Source organism: Nomascus leucogenys, chromosome 7b (assembly GCF_006542625.1).
Source record: "Nomascus leucogenys isolate Asia chromosome 7b, Asia_NLE_v1, whole genome shotgun sequence".
Classification (NCBI taxonomy): Eukaryota; Metazoa; Chordata; class Mammalia; order Primates; family Hylobatidae; genus Nomascus; species Nomascus leucogenys.
In genome coordinates this window covers 36,797,192-36,813,642 of record NC_044387.1, presented here as the reverse complement: position 1 = coordinate 36,813,642, position 16,451 = coordinate 36,797,192, and the positions used below count along the sequence as shown (strand labels likewise).

The 16,451-nt window shown below is 38.6% G+C and overlaps 1 protein-coding gene across 4 annotated transcripts in view; it reads left to right on the top strand.

Moving 5' to 3' along the window:
• SYNPO2 (synaptopodin 2) overlaps positions 1–16,451 on the top strand; it is a 210,692-nt gene that overhangs the window by 169,181 nt on the left and 25,060 nt on the right. For 3 of the 4 annotated variants that reach the window (XM_012507802.2, XM_003271313.2, XM_003271314.3), the window contains exons 2-4: positions 3,919–4,070; positions 7,116–7,927; positions 10,358–12,540. In XM_012507802.2, coding sequence (XP_012363256.2) covers positions 3,919–4,070; positions 7,116–7,927; positions 10,358–12,540 — 3,147 coding nt within the window. The remainder of the gene's footprint in view (positions 1–3,918; positions 4,071–7,115; positions 7,928–10,357; positions 12,541–16,451) is intronic. The other variant, XM_012507804.2, reaches the window with a different exon arrangement.

The following is a 16,451-nucleotide window of genomic DNA, read 5'->3' as shown; positions in this document are numbered from 1 at the left end:
TGTGCTCACACAGGTATTTTGTGTCAAATCACAGTTTATGAAAGATAATTATACTCAATTTTGAACTTGTAACACATTGAGTCATAATATTGTCTATTTTTTAATTTTTAAAAATATTTTCTATGTAACTCTGTGTGTGTAGAAAGCCAACATGTCTGAATTCACCAGTCCCTTCTTGAGCACCTCTTTGAGCTGTAGGTACATCATGGAACTTTACATATATTATTTCTAATCCTGATTAAACATCTAGACTGATAAAATTTATTAGCACCATTTTACACTTTAGAAAACTAAAGCTCAGGGTAGTAGCGTAACTCATCTAGGTTCAGACAGGTAGTAAGCACAGGAGCAACACAGTTGAAACCCATGTCTTGTTCCCTCAGAGTTGGTACCCTTTCCCACTACTACATGTATTTTATGAATCCAAGATTAATGGCTTAAGGAGACTGGTAGATAAGTTCACTGATAGAGAACTGGTATCATCAGTACTAATAATTTGTGTGTCTTAAATTTAGTTTTGTGAAGCACAGTGTCTTTCATTTTCACAAATAAGAACGTTTCCAAGTGTTAGAATCTTTACTCACATAAACATGCACAATTATACAATTATAAAAATACGTAATTATGCACAATAGAAGGTAAGGATCTTAGGTACACTAATACATGTTTATCCTTCTTGATACTACTATCAGACCCTGTCATACCATATTTATTTGGTTGAAGAGTTCTATAAAAAATGGAGAAAGAGTAGTCCTTCAGAAAAACTTAAGTAACAAGAAAAGTTCTCATCATATATAACAAGGTTCTTGAGGGAAAAAGATTTCTTGTTATTCAGATGAATGTGAAAGGTCAGTGAAACGCAATCACAGCAGTTGATTGTGAATGTTGACCTCAGAATGTATTCTCTGAAGGAATGCTAATGACTCTTAGCATGATGCACTGGCTTATTTAGATACCATTAAGAGCTCCAACTTGACAAGCAGGATGATGAACTGCACTTTTCCTATCATGCAACACATGTTTGGATAACAGGAAGCTCTGTTAAGTTGGGAGATTATTTATTTTTAAAGAATCAATTTTTTGTCTTCTTCTGCAATCCCAGTTTAAAACTCAGACAACTCATGGCTAATAAACAGAACTTCTACCTAAGATTGGGTCTTGGGGGGCACAGAGTATAATCACCTCTGTTTTATCAACATAAAACCTCTTTGGTCCTCAAAGGATGATGTTCTGTTCGAATCCTGGTATATCTGACTCCAAGGAATGAATGATTTTATGCCTCAAAAATATCTTCTATTACCTATCTAATTTTTTTATAAATAAATTTCAGTAACTGAAATGTGAATAACTCTAACCTTGACACAGATGTTTACTGTTGGATATTGTTGTATCCTTTACTTATTAAAAAATTTCTTGTGATCTTTCATTTTAAATATTTCATGCAAGATAAAACAAAACAAATATATTTAACAGCTAAATGGGTATTTTCAAAATTAGGTGAAATTCTCTTTCTCATTGCTTTTGTGACTTTCTTGTAGTCTTGGAATATTTGGTTCATTTAATATTTTCTAATAAATTAGTATTTTCCAATAAATTAGTATATTCCAAAAATAAATTATATTTTCCAATAAATTAGTATATTCTTCCCCAAGAGGTAATGATATTGATTTGTCAGCAGGGGGGAAGGCTTTCTATAGATTATAATTTATGACAATAGAAGGATGGGCCCTCCCAGAACAAAAGTAATTGAATCACTTCAAATTTCAATAATGCCATTGTTTTGGCTCTTAAAGGTAATATTTTGCTTTCAAGAGTATCATTTAAAATGAACTTGTAGATGTAAACTTTAAACCTATATGAGTTAATATATGAATTATCATTTAAGACTTTAGCAGGAATTAGTGGGCAGCTTTTAGAGATAAATTGAAATACATTTTGTGCCCAGTCAGAAATAAGCCTAGCCATGAAAACATTCTTCAAGAAGTGCTGCTTACCTGGTGTTCACCTCTCTAGGCTCAGAAGCTTTATTTTAATAAAAAGGAATAATGCTTGGTAGAAAAAATCTAGAAAAGTATCTTAAAGTATTCTTAAATTTGAGACTGTGTGGTCATCATACATGGTTCATTGAGAACAACTGAACTCATAGTGACATCTAAGCACATTAGTATCACTTAGGGCTCCAGCAGGAAATAGGTGGCATGCTCAAAGACGAATTCAAGATAATGCAATGCAGAGACTAAAGGTAGTCTTAAGGGAACCAACAAATGATAATGAAGCACCCAGAAACCCAGAGATTGAGAGCAGGAAGCTATTATCACCCGTAGGCCCAAAGGTACAAGGAGATAATGTGTGTTGTTGGAACCTAATGAGTTAAGGTGATGATAGAGGGGCAGGCTGACAGGAGCTGCAACTCTCTAGACTGAAGAACAGAGCCATTGCTAAGCCATGGCCCAGCAGGTCCACCAAGGAGAGCATAGAGCTGACCTCTCTTTTCCCTTGGTCTTTGATCTCTTACTGGAGTAAGAATATTCCAATAGATTATGACACAGTGCTTATGGCAGGGATGCTTTTACTTTCTGCAAAGTAATCTCTTTTATCTTTCTTTTTTGCTAAAGTTTGCTTAGTACCATGCCTGGAGTAGCTGATTTCAATGCAGCATTTCTCTCTTTGACATATTCCCTGATATCCAGGCTCCCTGGTGCCCCACTATACTGGGATGGTTTTTATCAGTCCATTTAGCTGTACAGCTCTCTCCTCAAACAAGTTGCCCCGTCCTGTACCTCCTTCTTATAGTCATGGCGTTTCATTCACCTTGGCAATGGGAAGGATTTTAAAATTTATTTTAATGCAGGAGGTCACTTTCTCACTGGAGTAAAACCTTACAATGTGGAATAATCATCATCATCATAATAATGTTTTAAGACAGGGTCTTGCTCTGTCCTCCAGGCTGGAGTGCAGTGGCGTGATCTTGGCTCACTGCAACCTCCACCTCCTGGCTCAAGCAATCCTCCCACTTCAGCCTTCTGTGTGGCTAGGATCACAAGCATGCACCACCAAGCTGGGCTAATTTTTGCATTTTTTGTAGGTTTTTTTTGTTTGTTTTTTTTTTTTTTTTTCAGATACAGGATCTTGCCATATTGACTGGGCTGGTCTCAAACTGCTGAGCTCAAGAGATCCACCTGCCTCAGCCTCCCGAAGTGCTGGGATTATAGGCATCAGCCACTGTGCCTGGCGTGAATTATTTTATTTTGTTGTATTTTATTTTATTGTATTTTATATTTTATTTTTGAGACAGAGTCTTGCTCTGTTACCCAGGCTGGAGTGCAATGGTGCGATCTTGGCTCACTGCAGCCTCCACCTTCTGGGCTCATGCAATTCTCCTGCCTCAGCCTCCTGAGTAGCTGGGACTACAGGTGCACACTGCCATGCCCAGCTAATTTTTATACTTTTTAGTAGAGATGGGGTTTCACCATGTTGGCCAGGCTGGTCTCGAACTCCTGACCTTGTGATCTGCCCGCCTTGGCCTCCCAAAGTGCTGGGATTACAAGCGTAAGCCACCACGCCTGGCCTGAATAATTATTTTGAATGCCATCAATGTAAGCCTTTAACATCTTTTTTCACTCTTCTCTATTTTTTATTTCTTTAATTCTGTCTGGTTCCTTTACATTGATTTACTTTCTTTTTTCCTATTTACTTACAATGCTATGAATTAAATGTTGATATTATGGTACATGATAAAGTGTGTGTCTGTGTGTGTGTTCATAGGGTGGTAAGAAGTATTTAAATGGTCTTACGGGTTAACAGGTGAATTAAAAATCAGGGCTCGTGTTACAGTTGACAGATTTGTTTCTCAGAGATGGTGGCTTGCTTTTTACAAATTATATCATTCTACTATGTCTCCTTTTTTACTCCACTCAGATTCGAAATCAGAGCAAAGCCTCTGGGTCTGGGCTCTGTGAGGGAGATGAAGTGGTTTCCATCAATGGCAACCCTTGTGCAGATCTCACCTACCCTGAAGTCATCAAGCTCATGGAAAGCATAACAGACTCTCTCCAAATGCTCATCAAAAGGTACAACAGATTTGCTGGACTATGTATTTTCTCTTGAAGCTACATGGGAATGATTATAGCTTTTACTACATATATAACTTGTCATTTATAGAGAAATTGGGGTGCTTTGTAGAAGGTTAGTATAGTTAAACAGAAACACTACTGTGTTTGAAAAATAGTCAATTCTATTCAACCAAACTTTCTGGTTATTTGAGAATTAAGTTGAAAATCCTTGTTTCAAGCACTTTGTTGAAAATCTTAGGTATTTTAGTCTCCTTCCTTAGAAAGCTCAGTATATTGAGCATAACTTAATATTTCTTTCACAGGTAAAGATTTTGTGATGGATCAGAATCACTCACTTGTAATTATCAGATGCACAGATGAATTAAAAATGTTTAAATATTAGACCATTAAGCTGTACAATTTTTCATTAAAAGAGGATGCCTAACAGACAGAAAAACGAAACAACAACAAAAACTTACAAGCAGCCAGATTTCTCCAGGAAAACCAATATTTGAGGATGGACAAAAGCAGATGATTAGAATAAGGTTTTTGCACTACCGACACAGGTCATTTGGGAATTCAATCTCTTCAAATACCACCATCCCCACATAGTTGTTTAGCAGTATAAAAGAAACCTTTAAATGTAAAAAACAAAAGAAAACAATGAGGACAATAATAAAAAAAACTACAGCGTTGACATTTTTATGGTGTACAAATCACAGTACAGTCCATACTGATTTTGCAACGGAAGGCCTGACTATTGCATGATAATGAATCCAGAAAGGAAAGCTTTGGCTTCCTGGAGAGCAGCTTTTAGGAAGATGTCAGAGGACATCTCAAGATGAACATCAAGGTCCTCCAGGTTTTTCCTCAACTCTGCAGAAACACTACGCAGTTACCCCTCTGCTAATCATTCAGTATGATTCCGTTCCGGGATAAAAATGAACTCATTATGGCCAAAATCTTGAGACAACGATGGAAATCTAGCATTATTCTTATAATCTAAATATTTACCCATCAAACCCAGTGTTTAAGGCCTTAGAATCCTTCCTTCATGTTATGAAGAGAAAATAAGTTTATAAAATACATAATTTACTAATACATAATTAAATTTATAAAATAAAAAAATTTACAAAGTAAGTAACTAATTGGTAGGATTCAAAGTGGAATCTCAACTGAAAATCAAGTCAAAAGCAATTATTATCATCACCACCACCACTACCACTATTTTAAATATCTGAATATTGTTTCCTGCAATAAATATTTCTGTCACTCATATCACTGTCATCTATCAGTAGAGGACAAGTGTTTTTACTTTTCCTGAACTATTGCCCAGAGATAGCTAGGTAAGATTATTTTAAAATAACTCCTTTAACATTCCATCTCTATTATCTTGAATGTTATTAAAATAAGATTTTAAAAATTCTATAATTGTGACACATAAATTGTGGACTTGATGAGTACCTATGTAGACTGATGGGAAATGAATATTTTAAGGCATAAAGCTTTATTCGCTCATGCTTTTATGATATTTACTCATGTCTATTTATTTTACTTCAGCTGCTGATAAATGTTAGTATTTATCTGGCCATTTGTCTGTATTGGTCTACAAGGCTGGCATGAATTGAAACTATTCTCTTCTCAGCTTCACAATTGATTGCTAACATAATTCAAAGTGATTTAATCTACTTCCATCCCAAGGCCTTCCCAAATTAAAACTCTCTGACCTTTTGGCACCCTCAAATTCAGTTTAACAATGTATTTAACATTTTCTACATAATAATGATCTAATTTGCTAACATCATGCTTTTAAAATACGATATTATAAGGTATAAATACTGTATTACCAGGAAGCTTTTCCAATTACTTGCCTATAGAGAAAGGTGCATTTTGTTTAACTGTTAGTTTGTTTTTATTTTGTTTAGTTTTGTTTTGCCAAATGCAGTTGAAAGCAAAGTTAGGAGTAAGTATTTTGAGCATTGGTCTGAAATTGCACTACCACATAAATTCTAAGGTAAATTCCTTTGAGTAGAATACAAGTAGAAGCTCACGCCCTTCAACTGATGTTCCCTGCATTAGTCATAACTATCTTTTAAGGAAGGAGGAAAGGGGCAAAGATAATTATGCTTCTTCTAAAATTAAAAAAAATACAAATATAAAAAATGAAGGCAATTCCTACAGCTGTTCTGTGAATAATACTTCTAAAAGCATTTACAGTTTAAATTAGAGTTTCAGAAAGAAGTTATTTAACTCTTAAACTGACATTGCTTCTTCTCACAAACCCAAATTTGCACAAACAACTGGGAAGATCAAAATCAAAGAACTGTAGTGTACAGCTCTAGGCTCCTTAGCTGAGAGATAAAGGAACAGTTTGACTTCAGATATCCTAAAAAGAAAATGCTCCAAGAAACAGATTCAAATAGAAGAAAGGGAGACATCTCAGATTATAAATACTCCATGACTTAATGATTCATTGCAGCATGGAAAGGATTTCTCTTTACACAAGAGTACTGGGCTGGGTCCACTTATTACAAAACACATGCTCACTGGGGCTTAAAAAACAGCTTCTATTTCATTCCTTTCAAGAAAGCACAGCCTCTAAAAGGACTAGTTGAGTTATCTGTAAGTTAAGATTGATCTGAAGGTGATGGATATGTTTATGTGACTTCATAATGTCTAGACCAAAACTTAGTCAGTAAGACATTGAAATGCTTTTGTCACATGCTAGCAAACTCATTATAGGAGATACCCAGATTCCAAGTACTTACAGATAAACGGGATCCATGTAGTATTTTAAAAATAAAAGCTGAATTTAGGATGGATTCAGGTTTCATAATCTTGTGTAAGAGTTTTCTTGTGCTTTTAAAAAAGTTTATTTGGTATCTCTTTAAGTAATAATATGAATATGTTGCCACCTTCTGTTTTCAAATATGTTGCAATTGACATTTAGAAGAAAATATTTTGACTATATCACATATTAGACATCACAAAAGTGTCAGGAAGTTCTTTGGCAGATGTAACATAGTCTGATTTAAGTGTCTGGAATGATTTTTCTGTGTGCAGACCATCCAGTGGAATAAGTGAGGCTTTGATATCTGAAAATGAAAACAAAAACCTCGAGCATCTCACACATGGGGGCTATGTGGAAAGTACCACCCTGCAGATTCGACCAGCCACAAAGACCCAGTGCACAGAATTCTTCCTTGCCCCTGTCAAGACTGAAGTTCCCCTAGCTGAGAACCAAAGAAGTGGTCCCGATTGTGCAAGCAGCTTGAAAGAAGAAACAGGCCCGATCTACCAAAGGGCTCCCCAAATGCCTGACTCCCAAAGAGGATGCGTGGCAGAAGAGCTGATCTTAAGGGAGAAGGTAGAAGCGGTACAGCCTGGCCCTGTGGTTGAGCTGCAACTGTCCCTTTCACAGGAGAGACATAAGGGCGCTAGTGGCCCTTTAGTGGCTCTCCCGGGAGCTGAAAAATCTAAGTCTCCTGACCCAGACCCTAACTTGTCACATGACAGGATTGTCCGCATAAATTCGATCCCTACTAATGAGAAAGCAGACCCTTTCCTGAGGTCCAGCAAGATAATCCAGATCTCCAGTGGCAGAGAGTTGAGAGTGATCCAGGAAACTGAAGCAGGAGATGCGGGACTGCCCCGGGTGGAAGTGATCCTCGACTGCTCTGACAGGCAGAAGACAGAAGGGTGCAGGCTTCAGGCAGGAAAGGGGTGTGTGGATTCTCCAGTGGAAGGAGGGCAGTCAGAAGCACCTCCTTCTCTGGTATCCTTTGCCGTCTCATCAGAAGGCACAGAGCAGGGAGAAGATCCACGCTCGGAAAAGGATCACAGCAGACCTCTCAAGCACCGAGCGCGGCATGCACGTAAGTTCTGCCTGGGCTGTCAGAAGGGGCTTGGGAGTTGGGGGCATTTTGCTGCTTCTTTGCTTGCATGAGTTTTTCAGCAAGATTTTTCTTATGTTTCTCATTGGCTTAAGGAAATATTTAATTAATGCACAAAATCACAAATGTGAAATTGTGGAGAATACCTGTTTCTAAATGGGAAGCAGTAAGTCTGAACTTCATATAGATTTAAACATTTTTCGTGAATTTCTTTTTAGCCCCAAAGGCACAGGAACTGTTAAAGAAAATAATATTGTCAATGTACCTATTCACTTTGTTTCAGAAAGTTGAAATATTTCATGTTAAAATAGCATAAGAAAGCACTTGAAGTCATGTGGACTCAGTTTAAATGTCAAAAACTGTTGAGTCTGCTACTGAGAGGTGTCTTTAAAATAAAAGCTCTACCACTGATATCTAAAGCAGATCCTTGTTTTGAAAAAAATCATCGTGCAGCTTGATGATGCTTGCAGAAGTGAGTTTGACAGACAAGGACATGTGTATACTGAGCAGTTACATGATCCTCTCCGTTTTGTAAGCCTTCATTAGACTGCAAAGTGCTTCATCTACCTTCTAGACACAGAAGTCAGTCTCCAGGGCCATGTGGAGGCATTTAAATGTCTCCAAACATAAAATATATTTAAATTCAGTGCTTTGTATGGCATTTTGTTTTACTCAGGGGAAAGAAGACAGAAAGGAGAATTGGGATAAGAATTGCAGTTAGGTGTTAGGATTTCTGTTGTTTTATTTCATGGCTTTTGTTTTTTTTTTTTTAACTAATTTTGGAATTTTATTTGAGGATGCAAAGGCTGACAGGCAAAGGCACTTGACTGTATATGTGATACACAACGGCAATGAAATCAGTTATTCAAAGTAGGATATTAAGTCTTCTAACCTATTGTTATTCCTTTCAAAGCATATTTTTAGCATAACCATTTGTAGCTTTATTGGCAAGTGCTGTTAATCATTCCTTATACTTTAAGCATCTGTAGGCCATCTTCACATTTATAGCATATTAAACAAGAGTATTGAGACACCATTCACATACTTTACGTGTTGGCAGTGAAGTTAGCAGCAACTGTGACTGTCAATTTAATAAGTTGTATAACACTAGTCAAAAAAGGAATTATATTTAGTAATAACCACAGTTTCAACTATTTTTTCTCTAGAAAATTTGATCACCAGTAAATGCCCGTAATCATATTATAAAATTATTTCCTTGGATTATATTTTATTTTTTAAAAATTAACCATTAAGTCTGTGACAAAAAGAGCTAATTTTCAATCATAAAATAGTCAAAAATTTTTTCTTAATTTTCCACTTAACTATTTTGAGGAATTAAAAAATTTAGGGGACTCATACTCATTATCATTGGAAACATGATATAATTATAAATTATAAATGATAGATGCTATATGTTTAGTTGCTATAATTTGCCGTCGCTTCTCGGCCTTTTGGCTAAGATCAAGTGTATAACTTGCCACCAATTTATTTTTTATAATAGTAATGAAAGAAAATTTTAAATATTTTTACTTTTATAAACTAAAAATCATATTCTTGTTTTAAATGACTTAATCTCTGAATCAGTTTTTACACAGTTAAGTGGGTCACAAGTCAATTTTTAAATTTCTCCAAGGTTTATTCTTGCTGCAAGGAAAGTAATATTATATTTCCAAAATAGCAATACATTTACAAACAAATCTGTCTAGAAAACTTTGTAGCTAGAGTTTCTTATATGTATTTACAATAATGTCATCTTTTGAATTTTAACTAATTATTGATTCAGTACCTTCAATGATTAATTCAGTGTTTTGAATTTACATTAATCCAGTAGCTGTGAATGGAAATATTTGGGGTGGTTGTCAGGGTAAAAAAAGAAAAAAGAGAAAGAAGAAAACCTAAATAGCTAAATTCATTACATTAAAACATTTAGAAAATTTTAAAACATCTTCTTGGGACACTCCTCCCTTTTTAAGATTCCTGGAAACAGTTTTATATTGACACTTTATTTGAAAATATAGAAGTATGAGTTATGTCTCATCTTGTTTTTCAGAAAATATTATGTCTTTAAATTATGTCCTACTTCATTCTAATTTTATCCTATTAATTGATATTTACTAGCCAGTTTTTATTAAAGTGGAAAGATCTCTAGAGAAACAAATGTATGAAACATATATTCTAATCAGCATATATAAAATGTTTTTGTGTAAACAAATAGAACAGTATGTTATTGTAGAAGGAAACGTGTTAAGAGAAATAAGAAAAAGAAACGTGTTGGATTCCTTCAAAATTCGGTTCCCAATGGCAATTTTTTACATATTTATTTTCGCCCAGGAGAGTTCATTTCTGAGTTGCTGTGGTGTCTTCCTTGAACTCATCAGCTCAATATAATTATTTTTTTTTTACTTTCCCTAGGGCTCAGGAGGAGTGAAAGCCTGTCAGAAAAACAAGTGAAGGAAGCAAAATCTAAATGCAAAAGCATTGCCCTTCTTCTAACGGATGCTCCCAACCCCAACTCCAAGGGGGTGTTGATGTTTAAGAAGCGACGTCGGAGGGCAAGGAAATACACCCTAGTTAGCTACGGTACTGGCGAGCTTGAGCGAGAGGTGGACGAGGAGGAAGAAGGTGGCAAGGAGGATACATGTGAAGTGGCATTTCTTGGTGCAAGCGAATCAGAGGTGGATGAAGAGTTATTGTCTGACGTTGACGACAACACACAAGTTGTGAACTTTGACTGGGATTCTAGACTGGTGGACATTGAAAAGAAACTGAACAGAGGGGACAAGATGGAGATGTTACCAGACACCACAGGCAAGGGAGCCCTCATGTTTGCCAAGAGGAGGGAGAGAATGGATCAGATCACAGCCCAAAAAGAAGAGGACAAGGTAGGTGGAACGCCAAGCAGAGAACAAGATGCTGCCCAGACCGATGGCCTGAGAACCATGACTTCTTACCAAAGAAAGGAGGAAGAGTCGGTGAGAACGCAGAGCTCTGTGAGCAAAAGCTACATCGAGGTGAGTCATGGTCTTGGCCATGTTCCCCAACAGAATGGCTTCAGTGGGGCATCTGAGACAGCAAACATCCAGAGGATGGTCCCCATGAATAGAACGGCCAAACCCTTCCCAGGGTCTGTGAATCAGCCAGCTACCCCCTTCTCGCCAACCCGAAACATGACGAGTCCCATTGCTGACTTTCCTGCACCTCCACCTTACTCTGCAGTCACTCCTCCCCCTGACGCTTTCTCCAGAGGGGTATCAAGTCCGATTGCTGGCCCAGCACAGCCCCCTCCATGGCCCCAGGCTGCCCCGTGGTCCCAGCCAGCCTTTTACGATTCATCTGAGCGAATAGCTTCCCGAGATGAGAGGATCTCAGTGCCAGCAAAAAGAACAGGAATATTACAGGAGGCCAAAAGGAGAAGCACGACAAAACCCATGTTTACTTTTAAAGAGCCCAAAGTAAGCCCAAATCCTGAACTCTTGTCACTCCTTCAAAATTCAGAAGGCAAACGGGGCACTGGAGCTGGAGGTGATTCCGGACCGGAAGAAGACTACCTCAGCTTGGGGGCAGAGGCTTGTAATTTCATGCAAAGCTCCTCTGCCAAACAAAAGACCCCTCCTCCTGTTGCTCCAAAACCTGCAGTCAAGTCCTCATCCTCCCAACCAGTAACTCCAGTTTCCCCAGTCTGGTCTCCAGGAGTGGCTCCCACCCAACCTCCTGCCTTCCCCACATCCAACCCATCAAAGGGCACCGTTGTCTCCTCCATCAAAATAGCCCAGCCTTCTTACCCTCCTGCCCGGCCTGCAAGTGCTTTGAACGTGGCTGGTCCCTTCAAAGGACCACAAGCAGCAGTAGCCAGTCAGAATTACACACCCAAACCAACAGTTTCCACACCAACAGTCAATGCTGCTCAGCCTGGTGCAGTGGGACCATCCAGTGAGCTTCCAGGAATGAGTGGGAGAGGAGCTCAGCTCTTTGCTAAAAGGCAGTCGAGAATGGAGAAGTATGTGGTCGATTCAGACACGGTGCAGGCCCACGCTGCTCGAGCTCAGTCTCCCACTCCATCTCTCCCCGCCAGTTGGAAGTACTCCTCCAATGTCCGAGCACCTCCTCCCGTGGCCTATAATCCTATCCACTCGCCGTCTTACCCACTGGCTGCTCTCAAGTCTCAGCCATCGGCCGCACAGCCCTCCAAAACGGGCAAGAAAAAGGGGAAGAAACCCCTCAATGCATTAGATGTCATGAAGCACCAACCATATCAGCTCAATGCATCCTTGTTTACTTTCCAACCTCCAGATGCAAAGGATGGCCTCCCCCAGAAGTCATCAGTCAAGGTCAATTCAGCCCTGGCCATGAAGCAAGCTCTTCCTCCCCGGCCAGTGAATGCTGCCTCACCTACGAATGTGCAGGCTTCGTCAGTGTACTCGGTACCAGCCTATACCTCTCCTCCTTCCTTCTTTGCAGAGGCCTCCTCACCAGTCAGTGCATCCCCAGTGCCTGTGGGCATTCCCACCTCGCCAAAGCAAGAATCAGCCTCATCATCTTATTTTGTGGCACCAAGGCCAAAGTTCTCGGCCAAGAAAAGTGGTGTCACAATTCAGGTGTGGAAACCATCTGTTGTGGAAGAGTAATCTTGTAGCTGAAGCTAAGTGTCCACTTTGCTTGACATGAATTGTTTGCAGTGTTTCTTGAGTCCCTGAGAATGCCTAGCAAAGTCCTCAACTTACTTAATTTCAGATATGTCACCTCCTAATCTGGGTCCAAGGAGTATAATATTTTTAATGAATCAAAAATCCAACTCAGATTGACCTAAAATACATTTATCTTCTTTGCACACTTAAAAAATCCAGGAGCACCCCAAAATAGACGTGTACCGTTATATTAAGTAAGCAGGATACTTAGGATTTGTGCTGTAGCCACAAGAAAGACAGTGATCAGTGATATCAAACATCAGGAATCAGCCTTTATGTAACATAACAGCTGTGCTCCTACGGTGAAAGTTTCAAATGTAGTGAAGGTATAACCTATACTGACTGAGATTTCCCTTTTAGGTAGTGCTTATCTCTATTACTAGTGTTAAAGGAATAAGGAATCTCTCAAGGACAGGGAGCAGCTCTGGTCTGTCAATCTCAGCCACCTGTTTGATATCACAGAGAAGGTACTCGGAGGATTGTTGGAATGTATATAGTTTAGTAAGAAGTGGGTAAGAAAGAGGGTCTTAATAATTACTGAGCACTTATTATGTATTAGGTTCTTTGCCATATGTTTCTACATATATAAACTCATTTCAGAAAACTTATTTAAAGTAAATGGGGCTGGGTATGGTGGTTCGTGCCTGGAATCCTAGCACTTTGGGAGGCCAAGGTAGGAGGACTGCTTGAGGCCCGGAATTGGAGACCAGTCTGAGCAACATAGTGAGACCCTGTCTCAATAATAATAATAATAATAATAATAATAATAGTAATAATAATAATGAAGTAAATGGGATAAGGAAAGAAGGATAATTATCTTTAAAGATTGATTCCCACCCTCCCTCCCCAGTTACTTAAGGAACTAAGTGAGTACATCTCCAGTTGCCCATGAAAACATAAGTTTGTTTTCCTCAGCTGAGGCAAGTGGTAGGGTATACAGGATAATGAAGTAACATGTAAAAGGCAGGACACACATAAAGGTATACATGGCTATTGTTTTACCTAGAGAAACCACATGATTGGAACCTGAAGGTTTACTGACTGACTACAGGGGCTGATTGTGAAGCACGAGGAACCCCATGCGTGTGGAGACTGTAGGGTGAGAGCACACAATTATTAGCATCATTTCTGAGTGATCTCACAGATTTTTTTTCTTGTGTTCGTTTTGCTTTTTGACAACTGCTTCTCCCACGTTCTTTGCAATTCTATTCTCTCACCTTCACTTTACTATTTGTATTCGATGGACCAGGATAATTCAGGCAAGGTTACCTTGTAAACTTGAATTGGCCACACACCATGTCGTCACCCAGCTGGCTATGAAGTGAATAATGGTACTGAAAGTAAACCTGAAGACCTTTCTCAGATCTATTTTAAGTCTGAGTCTGACCAACCATGGAAAATATTCGACGTGAATTAATGTAGAGAACTATAAAGCATTTATGACAGCTCCAAGGAAAATCATCTACTCTATGCAGGAGATATGTTTAGAGACCTCTCAGAAAAACTTGCCTGGTTTGAGGGTACACAGTACCATTTTAATCCTCTGAAAATATCTGTATTCCTGCTCTTTTTCTGCTGTCACTGTCAATCTGCTATATTTTTCACTATCCTATTAAAATACTACTGTCTCCTTTATCTGTTCAATGTCCATATTGAAAAAAAATCTTCCTTGTATGAGCTATTCTAATCTAATTTTTCTGATATTTCTCTATATGGCTCCCACAACAATTTCACTGTTGTTAGCATATCTGTTTCTCCATACATTGTAGAACTGTAATCCTTAGGTATTTCTAAAACATAAAGAGGAGAATTAAGTCAGCTGCAGAACAATGGGGCTGATTCTTCTGCTTTTTCTCTGGAAAATCTTTCATTGCTTTTGGCGGAAATTTACCTAGAGGTTACAAACACAGGATGTAGCTTGATCTCATATTTGCCTTTTTGGGAAGCCAATTAAGATTAATACAGGATAAAGGAAAAAAGCAATCTATTCATTATATAACACAGTTGTTTGTATTACTTGTTCCCTGCAAAGGAAATCTGTTGAATGCTTGCATTTTGAATTCTTTTCTAATAGAACAACCAAAAAAGGCTTCTTATGGTGCAGCAGGAAAAAAGATCATTTTTATAGCTTTGCATTCTTAACATAGCCTTTAAAGAACGGCATGAATTAGAGGAAAGACATGGAACACACAGGTAGTCAGTTTGAGATCATCGGCTTAAAAGCATCCTAGGATGGTAATGACCCAGAAGTATTTCCAGTTGTCTAGTGGTGTGGTATGCAGGAATGAGAAGTGTTTTCTTTCCATTTCCTGTTGGACAGGTGGCAATCTTAGCAGAGCCACTATTTGGAGTTGATAACTAAAGACGCAAATAACATGACTATGCCTTCTGGTCATCCTAGGACTATTTGGAGTTCCCCAAAACCTTGTAAGAGGCATGTCAGGCATGCAGTAAAAGCATCTACAACTTCAGCTGGGCACTGGCAGCATAGGTCTCATCTTGGACCATACAGTCCCACTGTATAGAAGAGGGTGGAAGTTCTCCAAAACAATATCCACAACAAAGTCTGACCTCACTCTGAAGGAGATGGGAAGTGGGAGGGAGAAGGACTAACCAGCTCCCTGGAGTAAGAGGAATTTGCTTTCCCTGTCTCCCCACCAGGGGGCTGTATGTGCCACCTTTCAGGTTGGGGCCAAGGAAGTGATGACAAGGAAGTGGGGCCAAGTGTCAGTATGACAGAAGGGAGAGTTAGACCTCCAGACGTCAGCCTCTCTCCCACGGGGTATATTTTCAATCTGAGTGTTGTTGGCTTAGCTGTGTTGATATTAGCTTGATTGGTTGGTCCGCTGGTTATGAGGTGTAGGGAGGCAGTCTTTGTTTAGTTTTTAAGACTTTGCCTCTTCCTTTGTCCTTAGCAAATTTCTAGGCAGAGCATCCACGAAGTCAGTTTTCATTGCCAGCTCAAGAAGGACAACCATTTACTGAGTTCCTATGTTATGTTAGGTCCCTTATGTATATTATCCCAAATCCACTGCATGGTTTAAATACAGGCACTGGAATATAAACGAAAAAGGTCATCACAGTCACTGACCTTTCTGCAGGAACTTAAACATTTCTCTTTCCACAAGTTTCCCCTTAATCATGTGTCAAACCTCTCTTCCTGACGGGAATGTTGTGCTGTAGTGAATCTGCATAACGCTTGGGATTCTAGGAGGAAGGAAGGTTCCATGGACATGTAAGTAGAGCATATTCCCCTCAGTCTTCTAGGAGGGCAGAGTGAATCCCAGAACTGGTAAGATTAGGAATCTGAGCATTGCCCCTTTAATCTTAGAACATTTATCATTTTGACACATCCTGTTTCTTAGAGAGGAAAAAAAAACACAGTTTCTGCATTGGTAGTGTAAAGCATACCTTGTTAGGAAAGTGTTTTATAAGACACATTTGGGTTGTCATTCTAGAGCATGTTAAACTTTGTACTTCAAAATATATTTAGTATGATGGTTAGTGGTAACGTATATCAAGGCTTTGAATTAACTGTTTTATTTAATTTTCACAAGAAGCACTTATTTTAACCATAGGAAAACCAATCTGAGTTACAAATAGTTCTTTAAATAAGCCCAGGTTATTTAGCTATTCTAGAAAGTGCCAACTTCTTTCAAGAAGCAGGCATTGTAGGACAGCTGAGAATTATTACACAGCCTAAATTTTAACCTGGCAGCAAGAGTCACATCTGAGATGTCAAAAAACAAACAAACAAACAAAAAACACCTCATCTACATTGAAAGGGGGTGGACTAACGTATGTGAGACCATTTTCCTATT